The following is an 18,970-nucleotide window of genomic DNA, read 5'->3' as shown; positions in this document are numbered from 1 at the left end:
TAATGTTGAGCACCTGTATAATTTAATGAATTACAAAACCTACTGGGAACCTAATCCCCACTGTGGGATGAGTAGACCCACAGTGCAGGGTTCTCAGAACCAGGGCTTAGACTGCAGCCAGTAGAAGGGTCATTGTACTTCACTGAGGGACAACATGAAGAAGCAGTTTCAGTAAATACTGTCAATGTTATTCTCGTTTAATTCTCTGAGCCCATATTCTGTGGAATATATCAGATTCTGAAGAGATGACCAGACTCCAAGGACTTCTGCTTAGTGGATGAATACGTTCATTTCTTTCATGCTGTGTGAATCTTCTGACTTTCCCTCCTAATATTTTTGCACAGGCTCAGTAGATGTATACCTCATTTGGGCATCTCTGGAAACATATCTGTACAGCACTTCAGTTCTTTTTTTTTTAATATATCTTTATTGATTCCACAGAGAGGAAAGGAGGGGGTGGAGAGAGAGTTGAAACATCAGTGATGAGAGAGTCGTCATTGATCGGCTGCCTCCTGCACGCCCCTAACTGGGCATTGAGCCTGCAACCTGGGCATGTGCCCTGACTGGGAATCGAACTGCTATCTCCTGGATCCTAGATCAATGCTCAACCGCTGAGCCACGCCCGGCTGGACGGCACTTCAGTTCTTTATCTCAAAATAGTTTCAACTGACCTTAATTTGGCAGTCAGTTAAATAATCTTTTACACTTTTTAATATTTTCTTAAATGTCATTTCAATGACTCCTCCTATATCTGCAGTTTATGACAATGTATCTTCCATTTGGTCTTCATACACACCACTTTTAAGAATTGAACCTAATTTGTTTGCTGTTTTGGTTTCCCTGCAGCTTTTTTCTGGAAGAGAGATGGCATGGTAAGATTCTAATGAGAAAATAAGTCTTTTGTCAGCATCAGTTTTTCTTAGTGGAGAACAAGGCTAGAAGCCTGCAGTTATCAGTGTGATAAAGATACCAGAATACACAGGGCTTCGGCTCTTTATTTCAGCTTTTAATATGAATTTCATGGAAGTCCTCAGTCTGAGAAGGGTCGTGCTGTAAATGAGACAGGTTATGGATTGACCAGGGAAATTACCTAACTACTTCTCTCTTCCTCTGACTTCTGTAGAAGCAGTTTGTATCCTCATAATTGAGCACCTGAACACCATTGTTCCCCTTCTCTTTCAGGCGGCTCTGGGTCCTAGGAGAAATTAGTTTTCTGTAGGAAGTAGAAAGGCAGCCATAGATCTCTGTAGAAAAGATCTTTCCATAGCCTGGCTGGTGTTGCTCAGTGGTTGAGTGTCAACCTATGAACCAAGAGATCATGGTTCTATTCCCAGTCAGGGTGAATGCTTAGGTTACTGGCTTGCAGTCCCCAGTAGGGGGCGTGCAGGAGGCAGCTGAGCAATGACTCATTATTGATGTTTCTATCTCCCTCTCTCTTCCTCTCTCTCTGAAATCAATAAAAACATTTAAAAAGAAGAAGAAGAAGGAAAAAGGAAAGATCTTTCCATGGAGGGCACAGACACACTAAAAGCTATCCAGTGAACAGGTAACACAACAAACACCCAGACAGATAGCAGAGTGGCTGCTCTCACTAACCACATGCTGTTCCTCTGCCCACCCTCCCACCCTGAAGAAGACAGGAGTTAGAGCTTCATATAACCTGTCATTGAACTGCCGCATTTCTTTCTTTCCCCAGACTCGTTATCCAGACCAAGACGAACAGTGTTTACTAGAGCCATCGAGGGCCGTGAATTGCATTGGCAAGACAGCCACCTACAGCGAATAATTAGCAGCGATATATATATAGCTACTGCCTGTCAGCAGGAAAGTGAGAGATTACTCTTTAATTCCCAAGGCCAGCCACTGTGGCTTGGTAAGTGTACCTCTCTTCTACTCTAAGACTTTTGGAGGCCAGTCTCACCTCTTGGCCTGAATGGGCAAGCCATCTGCATTGGTACCAGCAATACAACTACAATTTGCATAGTCTTCATGCAGATCTTTTGGGGCCTTGATTTGGGCCTCAGTATTTACGTGAAGCCTAAGCCTTTGGTGTATGTACTCAGCTGAGGTACAATAACCTCAAGTAGAGGAATTTATATTCTGTATCCTAAATTTTGGGAGGGGAAAGGAGTTAATAAATCCCAACAAGTACTTTCAAAACCATTAGACATAAAGAATTAATGTTCAACATTCCCAAATTGTGTTTTAAGTGTTGATATAATTTGTAAAAAAAGCAGTTTTCCTTTAAATTTAAAATAAAGCTTGTATTTAAAATGTCAAAAAAAAAACCAAAAAACAAAAGCCATTAGACATTAGTTCATAGGCTCTGTTAGTCAACAGTTACTGAGCAACATTATAATCTACTCTGAAATTATGTTTTACTGAAAGGGCACTGCATTTGAAACTTAAATTACCCTGTGCTAGTAGCTAGGGCACAAGCTGCATTTGTCAACAAGCTTCTTTCTCACCTTTCCTTCCTTCATCATAACAGAATAAAGCTGTTCCATTATCAGTTTAAACCATCCTCTGGCCTCCTATCAATCTATTCTTGACTTTATTACAGGATCCCCACTACAAAATAGACCTTCTTTTTAAATATATTCATTTTCTGAGTCTTACAATAATGGTATACATTTTTATTGTCTGCTCCCAATTCCTTACCTCTATCCCTCAGCTCATTATCGTTGTCTTTATTGAGATCTTGCTGAATCTGGATATGTCCCTGTCTCTTTCTTTAAAGCCTTGGCCAAACTCATTGTGGGTCACTACCTGAAGTTCCCTTTGATTATCTTACCTCTTCTCTGATCCAACACTTCTTCATAAATCTAACAAGACTGTGAAAAACAGATACGCTTCATGAATAAACAAAGATGCAAATCAAAACAACATTGAATTACCATTTTTTGATTGTCAAATGGTTGGTCAAGGATTTTAAAGATAATTAGTTTTTGGTTGGAAGAGGTTGCATAGAGATAGGTATTCTCATACTACTGGTAGGAGTATAAATGCTTACCACCTTTCTGAATGGTATTTCAGCAACACTTACCAAAAGCCTTTAAATCACATTCATACCCTTTGATCCAAGAATTCTGCATCTAGGAGTTTATCCTGAGCTATAATTACCTAAAAATATGCATAAAACGAGGGGGTCTGTTAGAGCATGGTTATAAATAATGTACAGTTGAGAAAAATTGGAAATTATCTAATATCCAACAATAGGGGATTGATTGACTCAGTGGATAGTACACATATTCAGTAAAGTGATATGTAATCATTTTTAGTGTTATAGAAGTACATTTAATGACATAGAAAAGTGTTTATATTGTATGAAGTGGAAAAATCCAGTTACAGAACAATAATTATAACATCACCCCATTGTAATTAAAATTGAATAGAAAAATCTGTGTGTATATACACACACACATGAAAGTGGAAATAATGCTTATCTCTGATGTTTATTTTCTATTTTGCTTATCTATGTTTTCTAATTTTTTTCAATTATTTTTAATGTTTCCTTTATTTTTTAAAATTTTTTAAAAAAATGTATCTTTATTGATTTCAGAGAGAGGAAAGGAGAGGGATAGAGAGATAGAAACATCAATGATGAGAGAGTCATTGATCGGCTGCAGCCTGCAACCCGGGCATGTGCCCTGACCGGAAATTGAACTCCAATTGCCTGGATCCTAGGTCAATGCTCAACTGCTGAGCCACGCCCGGCCGGGCTTAATGTTTTTTTTAAAAGAAATCACAAAAATAAGTCATAAATCTCATTTAATCACTTGCCCATTTACAGTCCTTTGTTAGTCCTCTATTATTCCTAAGGTAAATCCATACTCTTAGTATGGCATTCAAAGCTCTTTACATTTATGATTCTACCTTTCCAGGCTATCCCTAGACACATAACCTAATTCTACATAGAACTATTTGTCATACTATGAAGATGCTATATAGAATACTTTTTTATGCTTTTACTTGTATGCCTTTGCTTATATGTTCCCTTTGCCAGGAACATCTTTTCCTGTTTGTCTGCCTATTTTAAATCTTACTTGTATTACAAAGTGCAGTTCAAATATTATTTATCTGTATATATTTCTATCATGTCATTTCCTTTTAACTCTTTTATAATGATCTGTTTATGTAAATCATTTTTGAGCCCTTTTGAAGGAAGTGACTATTTCTTATTTATCTTTGTACTTTCATTTGGGAAATAATAGGTTCTCAGGAAATGTAGGATTAATAAATTAATAGTTTCTCCCTTTAGACAGTTAGTTGCTACTTCTGCTGGGTTCCCATAGTACATTTTCACAAAGACATACAATATTTTATTATCCTGGTTGTGTGTCCCTTTCTATACCATAGCCTGAGGCTTCAAGGTAGCTCTTTAAGGGAATGCCTGTGACTTATTCAACTTTATATGCTTAAAAGATAAAATACGGTTTCTGGTACACAGTAGAGGTCAGGTTGAATTTGGGGAACTGAACAAAATACAAACGCCCTTTCTCAAACATGAATTTTTCTGATTTGAAAATTTAACTCAACCAAAATATTTTCTTCTCATCTGGTAGAACATGTGCCTACAGCCTGTGCTCGGGTAGATGCCCTGCGTTCCCATGGTTATCCAAAAGAGGCACTTAGACTCACAGTGGCCATTATCAATACTCTGAGATTGCAGCAGCAACGGCAGCTGGAAATCTACAAGCATCAGAAGAAAGGTACAGTGATTAAGAGCTATCCTAACTCTTTAAGTTAAGGCTGATGAGGATCCTCAGGGGCTACAAGTTGTAGGATTTAATGTTCATAAAGTTTCATGGTTTGGCGGAGCGTAGGGGATTCCAGTCATTCTCCCTGCTATGTGGAATGTGTCACTTTACCTCTTTGAATCTTTGTCTATGAAATGGGAATAATAATGCTAGCATGCCTCCCTCAGAAAGCAGTTGGAAAGCCCACTAAGATCTGATATGAGAACACCCTTTTAAAACTGTATCTGTGCATGCGAGCTGCCAGCAGGAAGCCTAAATGCAGACCATAAGTCCTTACAACTGACTGATAAGCTTGTGACCAGTCCTATCAACCCAAGGCAAGACAATGAGGGAAGCTTTCTCTGATTCTCAGGGCCAAGTCCTGAAAGAAACTGGTAGGAGATCCCAGGGACAGAGAGCAATGTATCTCTATCATTCTCTGAAATTTTGACCTGCTTGTTTCCAGAGCTGTTGCAGAGAGGAACCACAACCATCACAAACCTGGAAGGCTGGGTGGGCCACCCCCTAGATCCTATTGGCTGCCTATTTCTTACTTTAACCGAGGCCTGCCGCCTGAATGATGATAGCTATCTGGAAGTGTCAGGTATGGGTGTCAGCCTGAGGCAAGCCGGAATTGCCTTTGTTAGCCTTCTCCTTCCTGCTTGATCTGTTCTCCCCTCCTGCAGCCTTTGTTTCTCTTATCAAAGCAGCACCTCCCCTGCGAGGTTTCCTTAGGCTTCCTTTCTCTCCCACCTTTCCTATCTTGTGGGCTAGCCCTGTACTTCTCTCACATTTTACCTTGCCACCTTCCTTTGCTCCTCTTACTTCCTATGAATACCTACAAATTGTGAGCCAAGGGAAATAAGGGGTAGAGATATTTCAGGAGTCAGAGGCCAAGTCTGGAAGTGGGAAAGAACTTCCATCAAGAGTGTGTATCCCTTGCAATTAGACTCATGTATAATACTCATGTTTCCTTTGAACTTTCTTCCTCGCTATGGTTTTGTACCAATTTTTAAAATAAGAAATAGAAGGGACGTAATTCAGTAGAGTCTCAAAGTAGCAAGGACGAGAAACAGAATTGATTCTTCTCTCATTTATGCCATCACTATATTGTATACATACATCTATTACAGTATTTAACATACTGCATTACAATTTGTTTACAAGTGAGTGTCTCTTACTCAGCTGTCAGCTCCTTGAAAGCAGAAATTATGACGGACTTATCTTTATGATCCCAGCACTTAGTATAATACCTCCCATTTAATAGTCTATCATAAATACTTACCAGATGAATGAAAGGGAAAAAGAAAGAAACCAAACTCTGACTTTTAAACATGTGCTCTTTTCCTGAAACTTTGAACCCAAAGGTGGAGAATATAAAGTAATAATAACATAGAAGTTGCAAGTGTTATAAAAGTAATTGTTTAGCTGGGTGGATTTGGATTTCTCTGGGTAAAGATACAAGGGGTGGCCCCAACCCACGTGAGGGCTGCCCTTATCCTCCTTCTCATCCCTTAAAAGGGAATCATCATCTTTCCCTTAAAAGGGAAACACTTGCATTTGCAAAGCCTATTTGGTTTCTACAGTGACACTTGCATGTGCAAAGCCTGAGGTTGCACTTGGGATGTATTCACCACTAACATACACTTAGCTCCTTTTATACACCAGGCCCTGGAAATACCTAGGGCAATGAGATAAAGTTTCTTCCCATTAAGAAGCTCAAACTCTGGTGAAAGAGATGACACAAAAACAGATAATTATGGTATTACATTATGTGCTAGCAAAAGATTAGTATAAGATTTCTATACTTACCCAACTGGCCCAGCCAGTCATATATTAGGAAGGAGCTAGGAATCTTTGTGGCTCTGTGTAAACTTTCTTCAGTTTATTTTTCTTACTGCTATGGGGTTCTGACACAGCTTCCCTGTGACAGCTGCTGACCAAGCTGTATTCCAAAGTGGGAGGGAAAAAGGAGCAGATGAATCCACAGGGCCTGACCTAAGGAATCTGGTGACCTGTTGCCCTCAGATATGAATGAAAGCAGACCCCCTGTGTATCAACATGTACCCATGGCAGCAGGCTGCCCAAACAGCAGTGAGTCCTACCTGTCATTGGCCTTGGAAGTTGCTCTGATGGGGATGGGTCAACAGAGGGTGATGCCTGAAGGCCTCTACGCACAGGACAAGGTGTGCCGTAATGAGGAGCAGCTCCTGAGTCGACTCCAGGAGCTGCAGCTGGACAATGAGCTAGTGCAAACACTGCAGAAACAGTGCATCTTACTACTGGAAGGTAAGTTGAGAAGGAGTTATTGTCACTGTGTCTTTGACCTGTGACTTTGGGTGCCCGTCTATAATAGAGCACAGGTATAGAAACATTTTTGGCATTAAAGTATACTGAAGGTTCCCATGGCTATCAAACATGTGTGGGGATCCTAGGGCTCAAGTCTAGGCTGGTAAATGTAAGCATACAGATAAATAACTGGCTGGCTTATCTTCTTCCTGCAGGAGGCCCCTTCAGTGGTCTGGGAGAAGTCATTCACCGAGAGAGTGTTCCCATGCATACCTTTGCCAAGTATTTGTTCTCAGCTCTGCTGCCTCATGATCCAGATCTGTCCTATAAATTAGCCTTACGTGCCATGAGGTGGGTAACTGTTTCCCAATCCAGTTGCCTCCACCAAAGCAAAAGTCTTTGATGTTCTTTTTTCTTTGTTTATCTCACTTTTATCGCTTTCCTTTTTTTATCTATTCTTTTGGACCTACCACCAAGCCTGCCCTAAAATGACTTAGACATTTTCATATGATCTAGAATTCCTATCTGGGATGCCTTACTAGTGACCTAGTTGGCTCCCTGGCTCTACTCTTGGCAGGTCATTTGAAGTCCCTGAATTGTTTTTGGTGTTTTTTTTCATCAGCGCCCTCTCTGGGCCACTGGGAACCTATCTTGAGAGCTGCATGCTGCCTTACAGTCTAGTCATCCCTGAGTTTTTAATAGATATGGAGCACTCATGACCTGAATTTTCCTGTTCTGGGGCCAGTTAAGCAACTAAGAAGGGGTTTGAGCCTTTCCATAGCTCAACTGAGTCATGGTTCCCAGGAACAGGTCACCAGATGCACCTGGGAAGAGAGAAATAAGTCTGTCTATGCCAAAACTTGAGAACAATGAGTTATGGGCATCTTGTTCCCCAACTAGAACACTAGAACAGAATCCTTGGTTTAGGCAGGTGGACTTTAAGGATGCAGCAGACCATACAGAAGAATTTTAGTTAGACCATAGGTTGAGAGCTTCTCACCTCAACCAGGAAAGAACTGCTGAGGATTCCTTGCCATATATTTCTTATACTTTTAAAAATAATCTTATGGTTCTTGAACTGCCTTTCAAGCCCATTTGCACTGACTATTCAGCCTGTGTTCTACAAGTGCCCAGGCACTCACCTCATGAAGAGTATAGTACCTTAGATTTTTAAATCTTCAAATTTCTTAGTTAACCCTTTCCTGCTCATTTACTTCGCTGCAAAGATAAGCATTTCTAAGATGGCTCAAAATGGGAAGAGTCTAGATGTTGGCTAATGACTCTCCTTGGGTCTTCTAGGTTACCTGTTCTAGAAAACTCAACTTCTACAAGCGACACTTCCCACCCTCACCATATGGTATCTATGGTGCCCAGCCGTTATCCACGCTGGTTCACACTTGGACACTTGGAATCACAGCAGTGTGAACTGGCCTCCACCATGCTGACTGCTGCTAAAGGTGAGCATAGACAGATATTAGGCTTCAGTACCCTCACCATGCCAGCCCAGTCATGGTCCTATCAAGGGCTTGAGCTGCAATCTCCTGAAGAAGAGAGGTCATCCTTCGTTGAACTCTTACACTAATAGGGATCCTTACTTTGATTTTTGCCATGAGAATGAGCACCTGGGTCCAGTCCAAAGTTTTGCCCTACTTACTAATTACAGGATCCTGAGTACATAGAATGAGATGATCTTTAAGGTAACTTCTAAATCTACCCATTCATATGATAAAGGCACTTCACCTTTCCAAGCCTCAGGTTCAAAATCTATAAAACGGGAATCATTGTCAATGACCTTTCAGCCTCCCAGGACCATAGGAAGAATCAGTGAAGTGATGACTAAAATGGAGCTGCAGATCTCTTTACAGATAGGAGAGTTTGTGATTTTCCAAGGCCCTGGTCAAAAGATAGGCAGCCAAAATGACTCTCAGGCTTTCAAGCTCACATACTCCCTGTTAGCTATGGAGGTTTCACCACAAAGAAAAATGAAAATAAGCCCCTGGGAAGCTATAATAAAATACTAGCTACCATGTACTGTATTTTTCTGATACGAGGTAATACATGGAGTTTTCAAAGCATTTTTTATTAAAAATAACTTTTATGTTGTATCTTCTTGTTGCCCCCAAAAATGCATGCTCATTTTAAAAAGGTAAAAGATACAGTTAGAAGTGCCCTGAGGGGAATCAAACCCACAACCTTTTGGTGCATGGGACAACACTCCAACAAACTGAGCTACCTGGCCAGGGCTTAAAGATAGTTTTTAATGAAAAACTTAATCCCAAACGTGTAGAGTACTACTGAAACAGCTCTGTTCTGGCCTGTATTTTAAAAAAAAATTAACAATGATTGATTAGCAGTCAAGAGGTTTTAAGGACTTGCTAAGCACAGATTGAAAATTCTGGGATGTGCCAGTGCATCAGATGGGTAAATTTAGAAAAAGCCCACATGCAAGATGTTTCAAAGTTGTTTAAAATTTATTTCTTGGTATATAAACAAAAAACCCATGGGTAATCAAAGAGATATTTTCCAACTGGCTCAATAATCTTTACCAATGACATGAGCTCATTGCACACAAGCTAGAATGGAAGAAAACTGTATAATTATATTATTCTTGGGCCACTATTCCACACATACTCCTTCTGAACTTCTTGTGACCAAGAAATTTTACTTGCAATGAAGAGAAAATATAAATGTTTATTTTTTATTTTCATACTCTATACTTGCAACAGTTAACTTCCAAGGCTTCTTAAAAGTTTGATCAGGCATACCTTAATACCTTACTGGTGCTTGGAATGATGACTGATAAATATTTGGCAGAGACTGTGGCTTACAATAATTTTTGAAAGTGAACCTGTAGATAAAAAAGACTTTGAAGGATTTTGTGTCCCTAATGAAAAGATATATATAGTCTCATTACTTTCACTAGAAGTTTATTGACTAAAAGTCTAAATAAGTCAGCCTTGCTACTCAAAGTATAGTCAGTGGACAAGCAGCATCAACATCACCTGGAAGCAATATAAACCTAAAGCTAGCAGGAAAAAATAATAATAATTAGAGCAGAAATCAATGAAATTTAAAATAGGGAAAAAAATAGAGAAAACCAATGAAAACAAAAGCTGCTTCTTTGAAAAGATCATTAAATTTGATAAACCTCTATCCAGCTAACCAAGAAGAGAAAGAAGAAATAAATGACTAATACCATAAATGAAAGAGGGGCCATCATTACTGATCCCATGGGCATTAAAAGGATAATAAAGGAAAATTATGAACAACTGTATGCTCATAAATTTGCCATTTTAGATAACAAAATGAACCAATTCCTTGAAAAACACAATCTACTAAAACTCACACATGTAGAAATAAATAATCTGATCAGGCCTATCTATGTTAAAGCAATTGATTCAATTATCTTTGAAACAGAAAACACTTGGCCCAGATGAGTTCACTGGTGAGTTCTATCAAATATTTAAGGAAAAAAATGATACCAATTCTCTACAATCTCTTCCAGAAAATAGAAGCAGAGAGAACACCTCTGAAGTCATCCAGTGAGGCCAGCATTACTGTAATACCAAAACAAGGTAAAGATAATACGAGAAAGGAAAACTACAGACCAATATCACTCATGAAAATAAATGCAAAAATCTTCAACAAAATATTAGCTAATTGGCCCTGGCTGGTATGGCTTGGTTGGGTGTGATCCCATGCACCAGAAGGTTGCTGGTTCAATTCCTGGTCAGGGCATGATCCCTGGTAGGGGGTGTGCAGGAAGCAGGCAGCCAATCGAGGTTCCACTCTCACATCATTGTTTCTCTTTCCCTCTCCCTTCTCTCTAAAACGAAATACAAATATTTTTTAAAATATTAAAAAGTATAATTAGCTAACTGGATCCAGTAAAGTATAAAAATAATTGTACCCATGTCCAAGTGGGGTTTATTTCAGATAACAGTATCTGTATGAAGAAAACTATAAAACTTTGATGAAAAAAAGCAAAGAAGATCTAAATAATAGATATTTCATGTCCATAGAGAGGAAGACTCAATATTATTTTTATGTCAGTTTTTCCCAACTTGATCTATAGATTCAATATAATCGCAACCAAAATCCCAGCAAGTTAGTTTGTGGATAAAAACTCTTGCCAGAGTTTATATGGAAAAGCAAAAGACCTAGAATAGCCAACACAATATTGAAGAAGAACAAAGATAGAGAACTAATACTACCCAACTTTAAGACTTACTGTAAAGCTATAGTAATCAAGACATTGTGGTATTGGCAAAAGAACAGACAACTAGGTAAGTGGAACAGAATATAGAGAGCTCAGAAATAGACCCACACAGATATAGTCAACTAATGTTTTACAAAGGAGCAAAGAATAGTTTTTTTCAACAAATGGTACTGGGAAAACTGGACATCCACATGCAAAAAAAGTGAAGATAGACACTGACCTTACACCTTCCATAAAAATTAACTCAGAATGCACATCCGGGGTGGCTCAATGGATTGAGTGTTGTCCCATGTACCAAGCAGTCACAGGTTCAATTCTCGGTCAAGGAACATGCCTGGATTTTGGGCTCGATCCCTGGTAGGGGGTGTGCAGGAGGCATCCAACTTATGTTTCTCTCCCATCAAGGTTTCTATCTCCCTCTCCCTCTCTCTCAAAATCAGTAAAAAAACATTAAAAAAAATTAACTCAGAATGGATCATAGACAAAAAATAAAATGCAAAACTATAAAACTTACAGAAGATAACAGAAAATCTAGGTGACCTTAAGTTTGGCAATGACTTTTTAGATACAATAATACCAAAAACACAGTCCATGAAAAAAATGAAAAACTTCTGCTTAGTGAAAAACACTGTTAAGAAACTGAAAAGATAAGCCACAGACTGGGAGAAAATATTTGTAAAACACTTATCTGATAAAGCACTTGTATCCCAAATATACAATTAACACTTATAACTTAATAAGAAAACAACTGAATTTAAAAATGGGTTGCCCAGCCTTCATGACTCAGTGGTTGAGCATCAACCCATGAACCAGAAGACTGAGGTTTGATTCCCAGTCAGGACCCATGCCTGGGTTGGACTCAATCCCCAGTAGGGAGGCAATAGATCAATGACTCTCTCATAATGGATGTTTCTATCTCTTTCTCCCTCTCTCTTCCTCTCTCTGAAAAAATAAAAATGGGCCAACGACTCGAGCGGATGCCTCACCAAAACGGATATACAGGTGGCAAAGAAGCATATGAAAAGATGCTCAGCATATGTTATTAGGGAAAAGAAATAAAACAAAAGTGAGATACCACTACATACCTATTACAAAGGCTGATCACAAACCAGACAACACCAAACTTAGGGGAGGATGTGGAGCAACAGGAACTCATTGGGAATGCAAAAGTTGCAGACAATTTGGAAGACAGTTTGGCAGCTTTTTACAAAGCTATACATAGTCTTACCATAGGATCCAGCAGTTGCACTCCTAGGTATTTACCAAAATGATTTGAAAACCTATGCACACACAAAAACTTGCACACTAATGTTTACAGCAAATTTATTTGTAATTGCCCCAAACTGGAAGCAACCAAGGTGTTCTTCGAAAAGTGAATGGATTAACAAACTGATATATCCATACAATGGAATATTATTTACCATTAAAAAGAAATGAGCTATCAAGCCACAAAAAGACATGGAGGAACCTTAAATGTATATTGCTTGGTGAAGGAAGCCAGTCTGGGAATGTTACGGACTCTTAATTCCAAGTACATGGCATTGTACTTGGCAAAACTATAGATACAGAAAAAGATCAGTAGTCACAGAATGAGGAGAGATAAATAGGTAGGTGTAGCACAGGTGAATTTTTAGAGCGGTGAATCTATTCTGTATGATACAGTAACGGAGGATCCATGATACTAGGCATTTGTCAAAAACCATAGACCTGTACAACCACAATGGACTTTAATGCAAACTATGGACTTTAGTTAGTAATGTATGAATGTTGGTTCATCCAATGTACCACACTAATGTAAAATGTTAATAATAGGGGAAACTGGAAGTGGGGAAGTGGGAACTCTGTACCATCTGCTCAGTTTTCTGTAAACCTAAAACTGCTTTAAAAACAAAGTCTATTAGCCCTGGCCAGTGTGGCTCAGTTGGTTGAGTGGTGGCCCATGTACCGAGAGGTACAAGGTCAGAGCAAATGTCCAGGTTTCGGACTCAATCCCCAGTGGGGGTCATGCAGAAGAGAGCTGATCAATGTTTCTCTCATCCTCATTGATGTTTCTCTCTCTCCCTCTCCCATCCTCTCTCTCTAAAAAAAATAAATAACATATTTTAAAAAATAATAAAAAGATAAAGAACATTTTTAAAAAACCAAAGTCTATTAATTTTATTTTTTAAAAATAATCTTTATTGATTTCAGAGAGAGGAAAGGAGAGAGAGATAGAAACATCAATGATGAGCCAGTCATTGATTGACTGCCTCCTGCATGCCCCCGACTGGGGATCGAGCCTGCAACCCAGGCATGTGCCCTGACTGGGAATCGAACCCTGATTACCTGGATCCTAGGTTGACACTCAACCACTGAGCCACGCCTGGCCGGGCAAGTCTATTAATTTTAAAAATTGTTTTTAGAGCTGACAGAAGAAAAAAGGTAATCTCTCCCATAATCCTGACACCCAAAGATAACTACCACTAAGACATTCGTTAAGTACTCTATTTACTTTCTATTCATATGTATGGACACACATACACTATACACACACTACTAATTACCTATTTTTAAATAAAGTAGATCATAGAATATTACCTATACACAAATTGTTTATAAATCCCACTACCCTAAAAGGTTATTGTTTCCATTTTGTAGATGAAGTAATTGAGCTGGTAAATGGCTGAACTAGGTTCAATTTCCAATGTATTTTATTCCAAAGCCTATATATTCTTACCACTATACCTATACTTTTTGTTCTACCTTTATTTAGCATTTTACTCCTTTATAAGATATACCAATCTTTCATACACCATACTGCCTTCATACAGTTACCTTCACTTCTGATGGTATACATGCCCTTCCTGTGGAGTATTCCTTAACTCTATGCTTTGTTTAGAATCCTCGCCTACTGAATAGGAAGTAGTGGCCCAGCTTCTTTTTGCTCCCGGCAGGCAAACAATGGGACTAGCATACTTTTTTGGAATTTATATTGCTTCCTGTCTTCTGTATAAGCAGTTCTCAAAATTCAGGTGTTCATGAAAATTATTTCTGAGACCTAAAGAGCCTGAGGAAAAGGAGGGTGAGGGGTAGAGGCAGATGTAAAGGTGAAGAGAAGTGAATTTGTGTGGGTGTCTGGGGAAGGAAGCAGCCTCCGGTGGTGCGTTCAGTGGAGACAGAGCTTGATCATCCAGAAGGGGTGGCAGCATTGTGAAGCATTCAGTGAATTGATAGCCAGTTCAACCAGTACCTATTGTGATCAGCAGACCATTTGGGGAAGCCTGAAAGAAGACCCTGTCCCTGCTTCTTCTCTTGATACCTATAGGGGACACTCTGAGGCTACGAACAATCCTGGAAGCAATACAGAAGCACATCCATTCTTCCTCTCTCATCTTCAAACTAGCCCAAGATGCATTCAAGATTGCTACTCCCACAGACAGTAGTACTGACAGCACCCTGCTCAATGTGGCTCTGGAGCTGGGGTTACAGGTATGGAGAAATGGGCCATCCCAGCTTTAGGCTTCTGGCCTAGTGAAAATTAACAAAAGATCTTAGGGGGACTGGGCATAAGCCAAGTCTGGTTCTTTCTGTGTCCCCAGAACACAACTTCTAGCCTAGGAATAAGGTAAGAATTCTATAAATTGGGCTCCATTTTGAAGTCCAGAAGAAGCATAACTTTAGGCTCCATGGGGTCCCTATCTTCTCCCCACTCCACTCCCATTCCTCCAAGTCAAGCAAGATGTGGTAAATAAAGATTTTATTTGTTAGAGGTCATCGGTGAAGCCTTCTGTTTTATAGGTGTGGGGCTGAAATTAAAACTGTCTCTACTTATCAGGGGAGAGATGGCTGCTTAAAGCACCAATAAATACTTGTTGCATGAAGAAATGGCAGGGGGAATTAGGGAGAGGGAGTTCATAACAGTTATGCTTAACTCACTGGGAACGTCTCTTTTTTGCCCAGGTGATGAGGATGACCTTATCAACCCTTAACTGGAGACGCCGAGAGATGGTGCGGTGGTTGGTGACATGTGCTACGGAAGTGGGTGAGTCTCCCACCTCCCTCTACCCTAAGGGTAAAGGAGTTCCTGGGCCCTACTCTTGTGACAGGACAACAAATCATTAGAGCTCTCATATTCCTATTACTGATGGCCTAAGAAAGGATGGGGCTACTATAGAAGATGGCCTCTGTTCAGCCAGCCCAAGCTGGCCCAAGCTCTGCCATCTCTGCTTGGACTATATCCTGATGTCAGCAGCACTTTGTCCCCCTGATCAGAGACATCTGAGAGAATAAATTTTCAACCACCAGTACTCAAGTACACCCTCGCGCAGGTAGTTGACCCAGTGGTTTGGTCCCAGTCCCTGTCCTTCTGAGATACCCCAAACAACTTGGAGGCTCAGGACTCCATCTAGAGCCCAAAGCCCCAGCACAAGACTCTACCCTGAGAGGCCCCACTTCAGCTAGAACCCCCAGGCAGATCTGCAACCCCTGCTTTGGGGCAAACAAACCACAGGCTCTGCTGCTCCATCCTTGTGAGGGGCTAAGAGCACCTGCTGAGACCTTCAGTCCTCTGACCTGGGGAAGGAAGGGATGGGAAAAGACCCTAAACAGGGTCTGGCCATTCGGGATGTTCCCCTTGCCCTGGTTTGCCTCAGATCATCTCAAGGCTGCTGAGGAGAAGGGAGAACTCGTCTCTGCAGGCCAAGTTCTGACCCCAAATGGTAATCTGGGCAGACCTGGATCGGGACCCGGATGGCCACGGCTGAGCTCAGGCTCTCCCTGACAGGTGTGCGGGCCCTGGTGAGCATCTTGCAGAGCTGGTACACACTCTTCACCCCCACGGAGGCTACTAGCATTGTGGCTGCCACAGCCGTATCCCACACCACTATCCTGCGCCTCAGTCTTGACTATCCACAGCGAGAGGAGCTGGCTAGCTGTGCTCGCACGCTGGCCCTGCAGTGTGCTATGAAGGATCCCCAAAGCTGTGCCCTCTCAGCCCTTACACTCTGTGAGAAAGACCACATCGCCTTTGAGGCAGCCTACCAGATTGCCATTGATGCTGCTGCTGGTGGCATGACCCACTCACAGCTGTTCACCATTGCCCGCTACATGGAGCTCCGTGGCTACCCGCTACGTGCCTTCAAGCTGGCCTCACTGGCCATGAGCCATCTCAACCTAGCCTACAACCAGGACACCCATCCGGCCATCAATGATGTGCTCTGGGCATGTGCCCTCAGCCACTCTCTGGGCAAGAATGAGCTGGCTGCCCTCATTCCCCTGGTGGTGAAGAGCGTGCACTGTGCTACAGTGCTTTCAGACATCCTGCGGCGCTGCACAGTGACTGCACCTGGCCTGGCTGGCATCCCAGGTCGCCGCAGCTCTGGAAAGCTCATGTCCACTGACAAAGCTCCACTGCGCCAGCTGCTGGATGCCACCATCAATGCCTATATCAACACTACACACTCACGCTTGACACACATCAGCCCTCGCCACTATGGAGAGTTTATTGAGTTTCTGAGCAAGGCTCGGGAGACCTTCCTGTTGCCGCAGGATGGCCACCTACAGTTTGCCCAATTCATCGACAACCTCAAACAAATCTACAAAGGCAAGAAGAAGCTGATGCTGCTGGTGCGAGAGCGCTTTGGCTGAGAAAGCAGACAACTCACTGCTGGGGCAGCCTGGGCTCCCAGGTACCATCAGATCAGGCCGAGGATGCTGACACGTTTTTCCACCCTGAGAGGACTCTAAGCACCTGTGGCTGAACCAAAGGCCCACAGGGCTAAGCATGGGGAGAGTCCAACTCTAGCCAATATGCCTGCCTTGGCAAGGTTCTCACTGTAGCCCACTGATCCTGGAGGAGCCTGGGCCCTGCAGATCAATCAGAAACCCTACAACGTGCCACCTCACGCCCCTATATCCTGCGTGTCCTGGGCATTGGTCCTCTCTCCCTTGGCAAACACAGAACACTGTTCCGTCTCAGGGATTGCTTAACCAGAGAAACAGAAGCATTTATGGTACTGTAAATATTATAGTATATGTGTTGCCAACTACATTGTAAAGTTGTAACTATTTATAATTCTGGTTCTAATTTGATGGGTACTTGAAATAGCTGTGGGTGGGAAGATAGGCTTGTTTTCTGAGGAGACTCACACCATTTCTCAGGTTTCTCTTGCAGAATATATGCTGTTGGCAGCAGAAGAGTGGAGGTGGCAGGGAGAAAAATGGCCAGTTAGAATAAATCCTAAGTCTAGTCTATGCAGAAACCGCAGCCTACAGACGAGGCATCTGTAGCTCTGTGGTGGGTGAGGGGCTGGGCCAGGACTGGACTTAGACTTTTGCTGCACGAAGCCATGAGGACGCTGAAGCTCTTGCTCCTGCCTCACACAGCCTCTAGGAGCCTGCTGAGCTCCTGAGAAACAAGTGCAGGGAGAAGGTGGAGGTCTGGGAGGCCACTGAGCTCATAATATTCATCTGCTCTGGTCACCTTTGTGTTAGAGAGTGTCTGGTTTCATCTCTAATTATGTATGTGTATATATCTGTATGGCTAAGTACATGTGTCTGTATGCATAGGTATATCTGTGCATGGCTGTATGTGCACCTATGTGCCTGTGAACACATCTGTGTGCTGGGCTATGGGTTTCTGTGTGAGAGTATACACATTTGTGAACATGTAGGAATACTTATGTGTTTGTGTTCATGTTTGTTGATGCATGTTTAGTGTGTATCTGGGCACACATGAGTTCATGTGTATAAACATGTTTGTGTCTGTGTGTATGCTTGCTCTCCATTGATCTGTCTTTACATGTGTAACTGTATATTTCAACATGTAGGTATGTCTGAATTCGTTTGAGGATCTGCATGAATGTGGCTCTTCTCTTTTTGCCAGATGTCTTTCTCTTAGTCTTTCTCACCAGCTAAACATGTCCCCATCTCTGTGCCTCCTGTATTCTCTCACCAAACAAGCTTCTAAGCACTAGTCTCCCTCTACCTTAAGAGTGGCTTCTTCAGCTCCACAGTTCTCTTCTTACCCTGTACTTGCTTTCTTCCCCTGCCTCTCTACCTCAAGCTTCCTTTGCCTGCTTTTGTCACAGTTCCACTGGTTACTGATTTGGAGGATGGGGCTAGGATGCATTTGGCCTTTCCCTTTCTGATTAGTTTCTAGCCCTAGTGGGCAACCCCTGTGTTAGCTCTGGCTTACCTCCACAGCATATGATGTTCCTGCTACCTTCCTGCCCCTATGCTTAGCCTGGAATTGTTATTGGAGGTAGCAAGGGCATTCAGAAGAGTCATTTGGATGCCAGTGTCTTGGTGTTTACTGTTTTATGTTTTAGTTCCCAAGTAGGGGGTGGGGTGTGTTAGGGAAAGGGTGGTATAGCTAGAGTGTGAACTAAGGACCTGTCTGCTCTATTTTCTTTTCTTTGACAAACTGTATCACTTTTTTTTTCCCCTCCACACTAACCAGTAAGCTCTATTTGCTGTGTGTGGCTAACGAAGTCTTACTGTTCAGCCATGGGCCCCTACAACCTCTCAGCCCATCGGTTTGGTTTAAAGAAAAAAAAAGCGACTCCCATTTCTGTATCACGATTGCCATTTTTTAGCAAGTATGTGAACTCAGTGCTTTTCTATAAATAAATCATGGATCACAGCAAAGATCATTTTTGTAAAATCAGAAATTGTGTTTTCTCAATAAATGGGGCTCTTCTCTCTCTTCAGTATTGACATTGCCTTAGGACAGGGAGCTGGTTGA

General features: G+C 41.5%; 1 protein-coding gene across 1 annotated transcript in view; it reads left to right on the top strand.

The window, feature by feature from the left end:
- The window catches only part of ZSWIM5 (zinc finger SWIM-type containing 5), a 67,232-nt gene extending 50,262 nt beyond the window's left edge, over positions 1-16,970 (top strand). Inside the window, exons 6-14 of the mRNA XM_016199255.2 lie at positions 1,697-1,873; positions 4,566-4,712; positions 5,206-5,343; positions 6,768-7,028; positions 7,244-7,379; positions 8,328-8,485; positions 14,552-14,715; positions 15,187-15,268; positions 16,010-16,970. Of these exons, the coding sequence (XP_016054741.2) occupies positions 1,697-1,873; positions 4,566-4,712; positions 5,206-5,343; positions 6,768-7,028; positions 7,244-7,379; positions 8,328-8,485; positions 14,552-14,715; positions 15,187-15,268; positions 16,010-16,872 (2,126 nt within the window). The 3' untranslated portion in view covers positions 16,873-16,970. The remainder of the gene's footprint in view (positions 1-1,696; positions 1,874-4,565; positions 4,713-5,205; positions 5,344-6,767; positions 7,029-7,243; positions 7,380-8,327; positions 8,486-14,551; positions 14,716-15,186; positions 15,269-16,009) is intronic.
- Positions 16,971-18,970: the final 2,000 nt, after the last annotated feature.

The sequence above is a fragment of the Miniopterus natalensis genome, chromosome 9 (assembly GCF_054644295.1).
Source record: "Miniopterus natalensis isolate mMinNat1 chromosome 9, mMinNat1.hap1, whole genome shotgun sequence".
Lineage (NCBI taxonomy): Eukaryota > Metazoa > Chordata > Mammalia > Chiroptera > Miniopteridae > Miniopterus > Miniopterus natalensis.
Note: the sequence above shows the minus strand (reverse complement) of the source record. Positions and strands in the feature narration are given on the sequence as shown.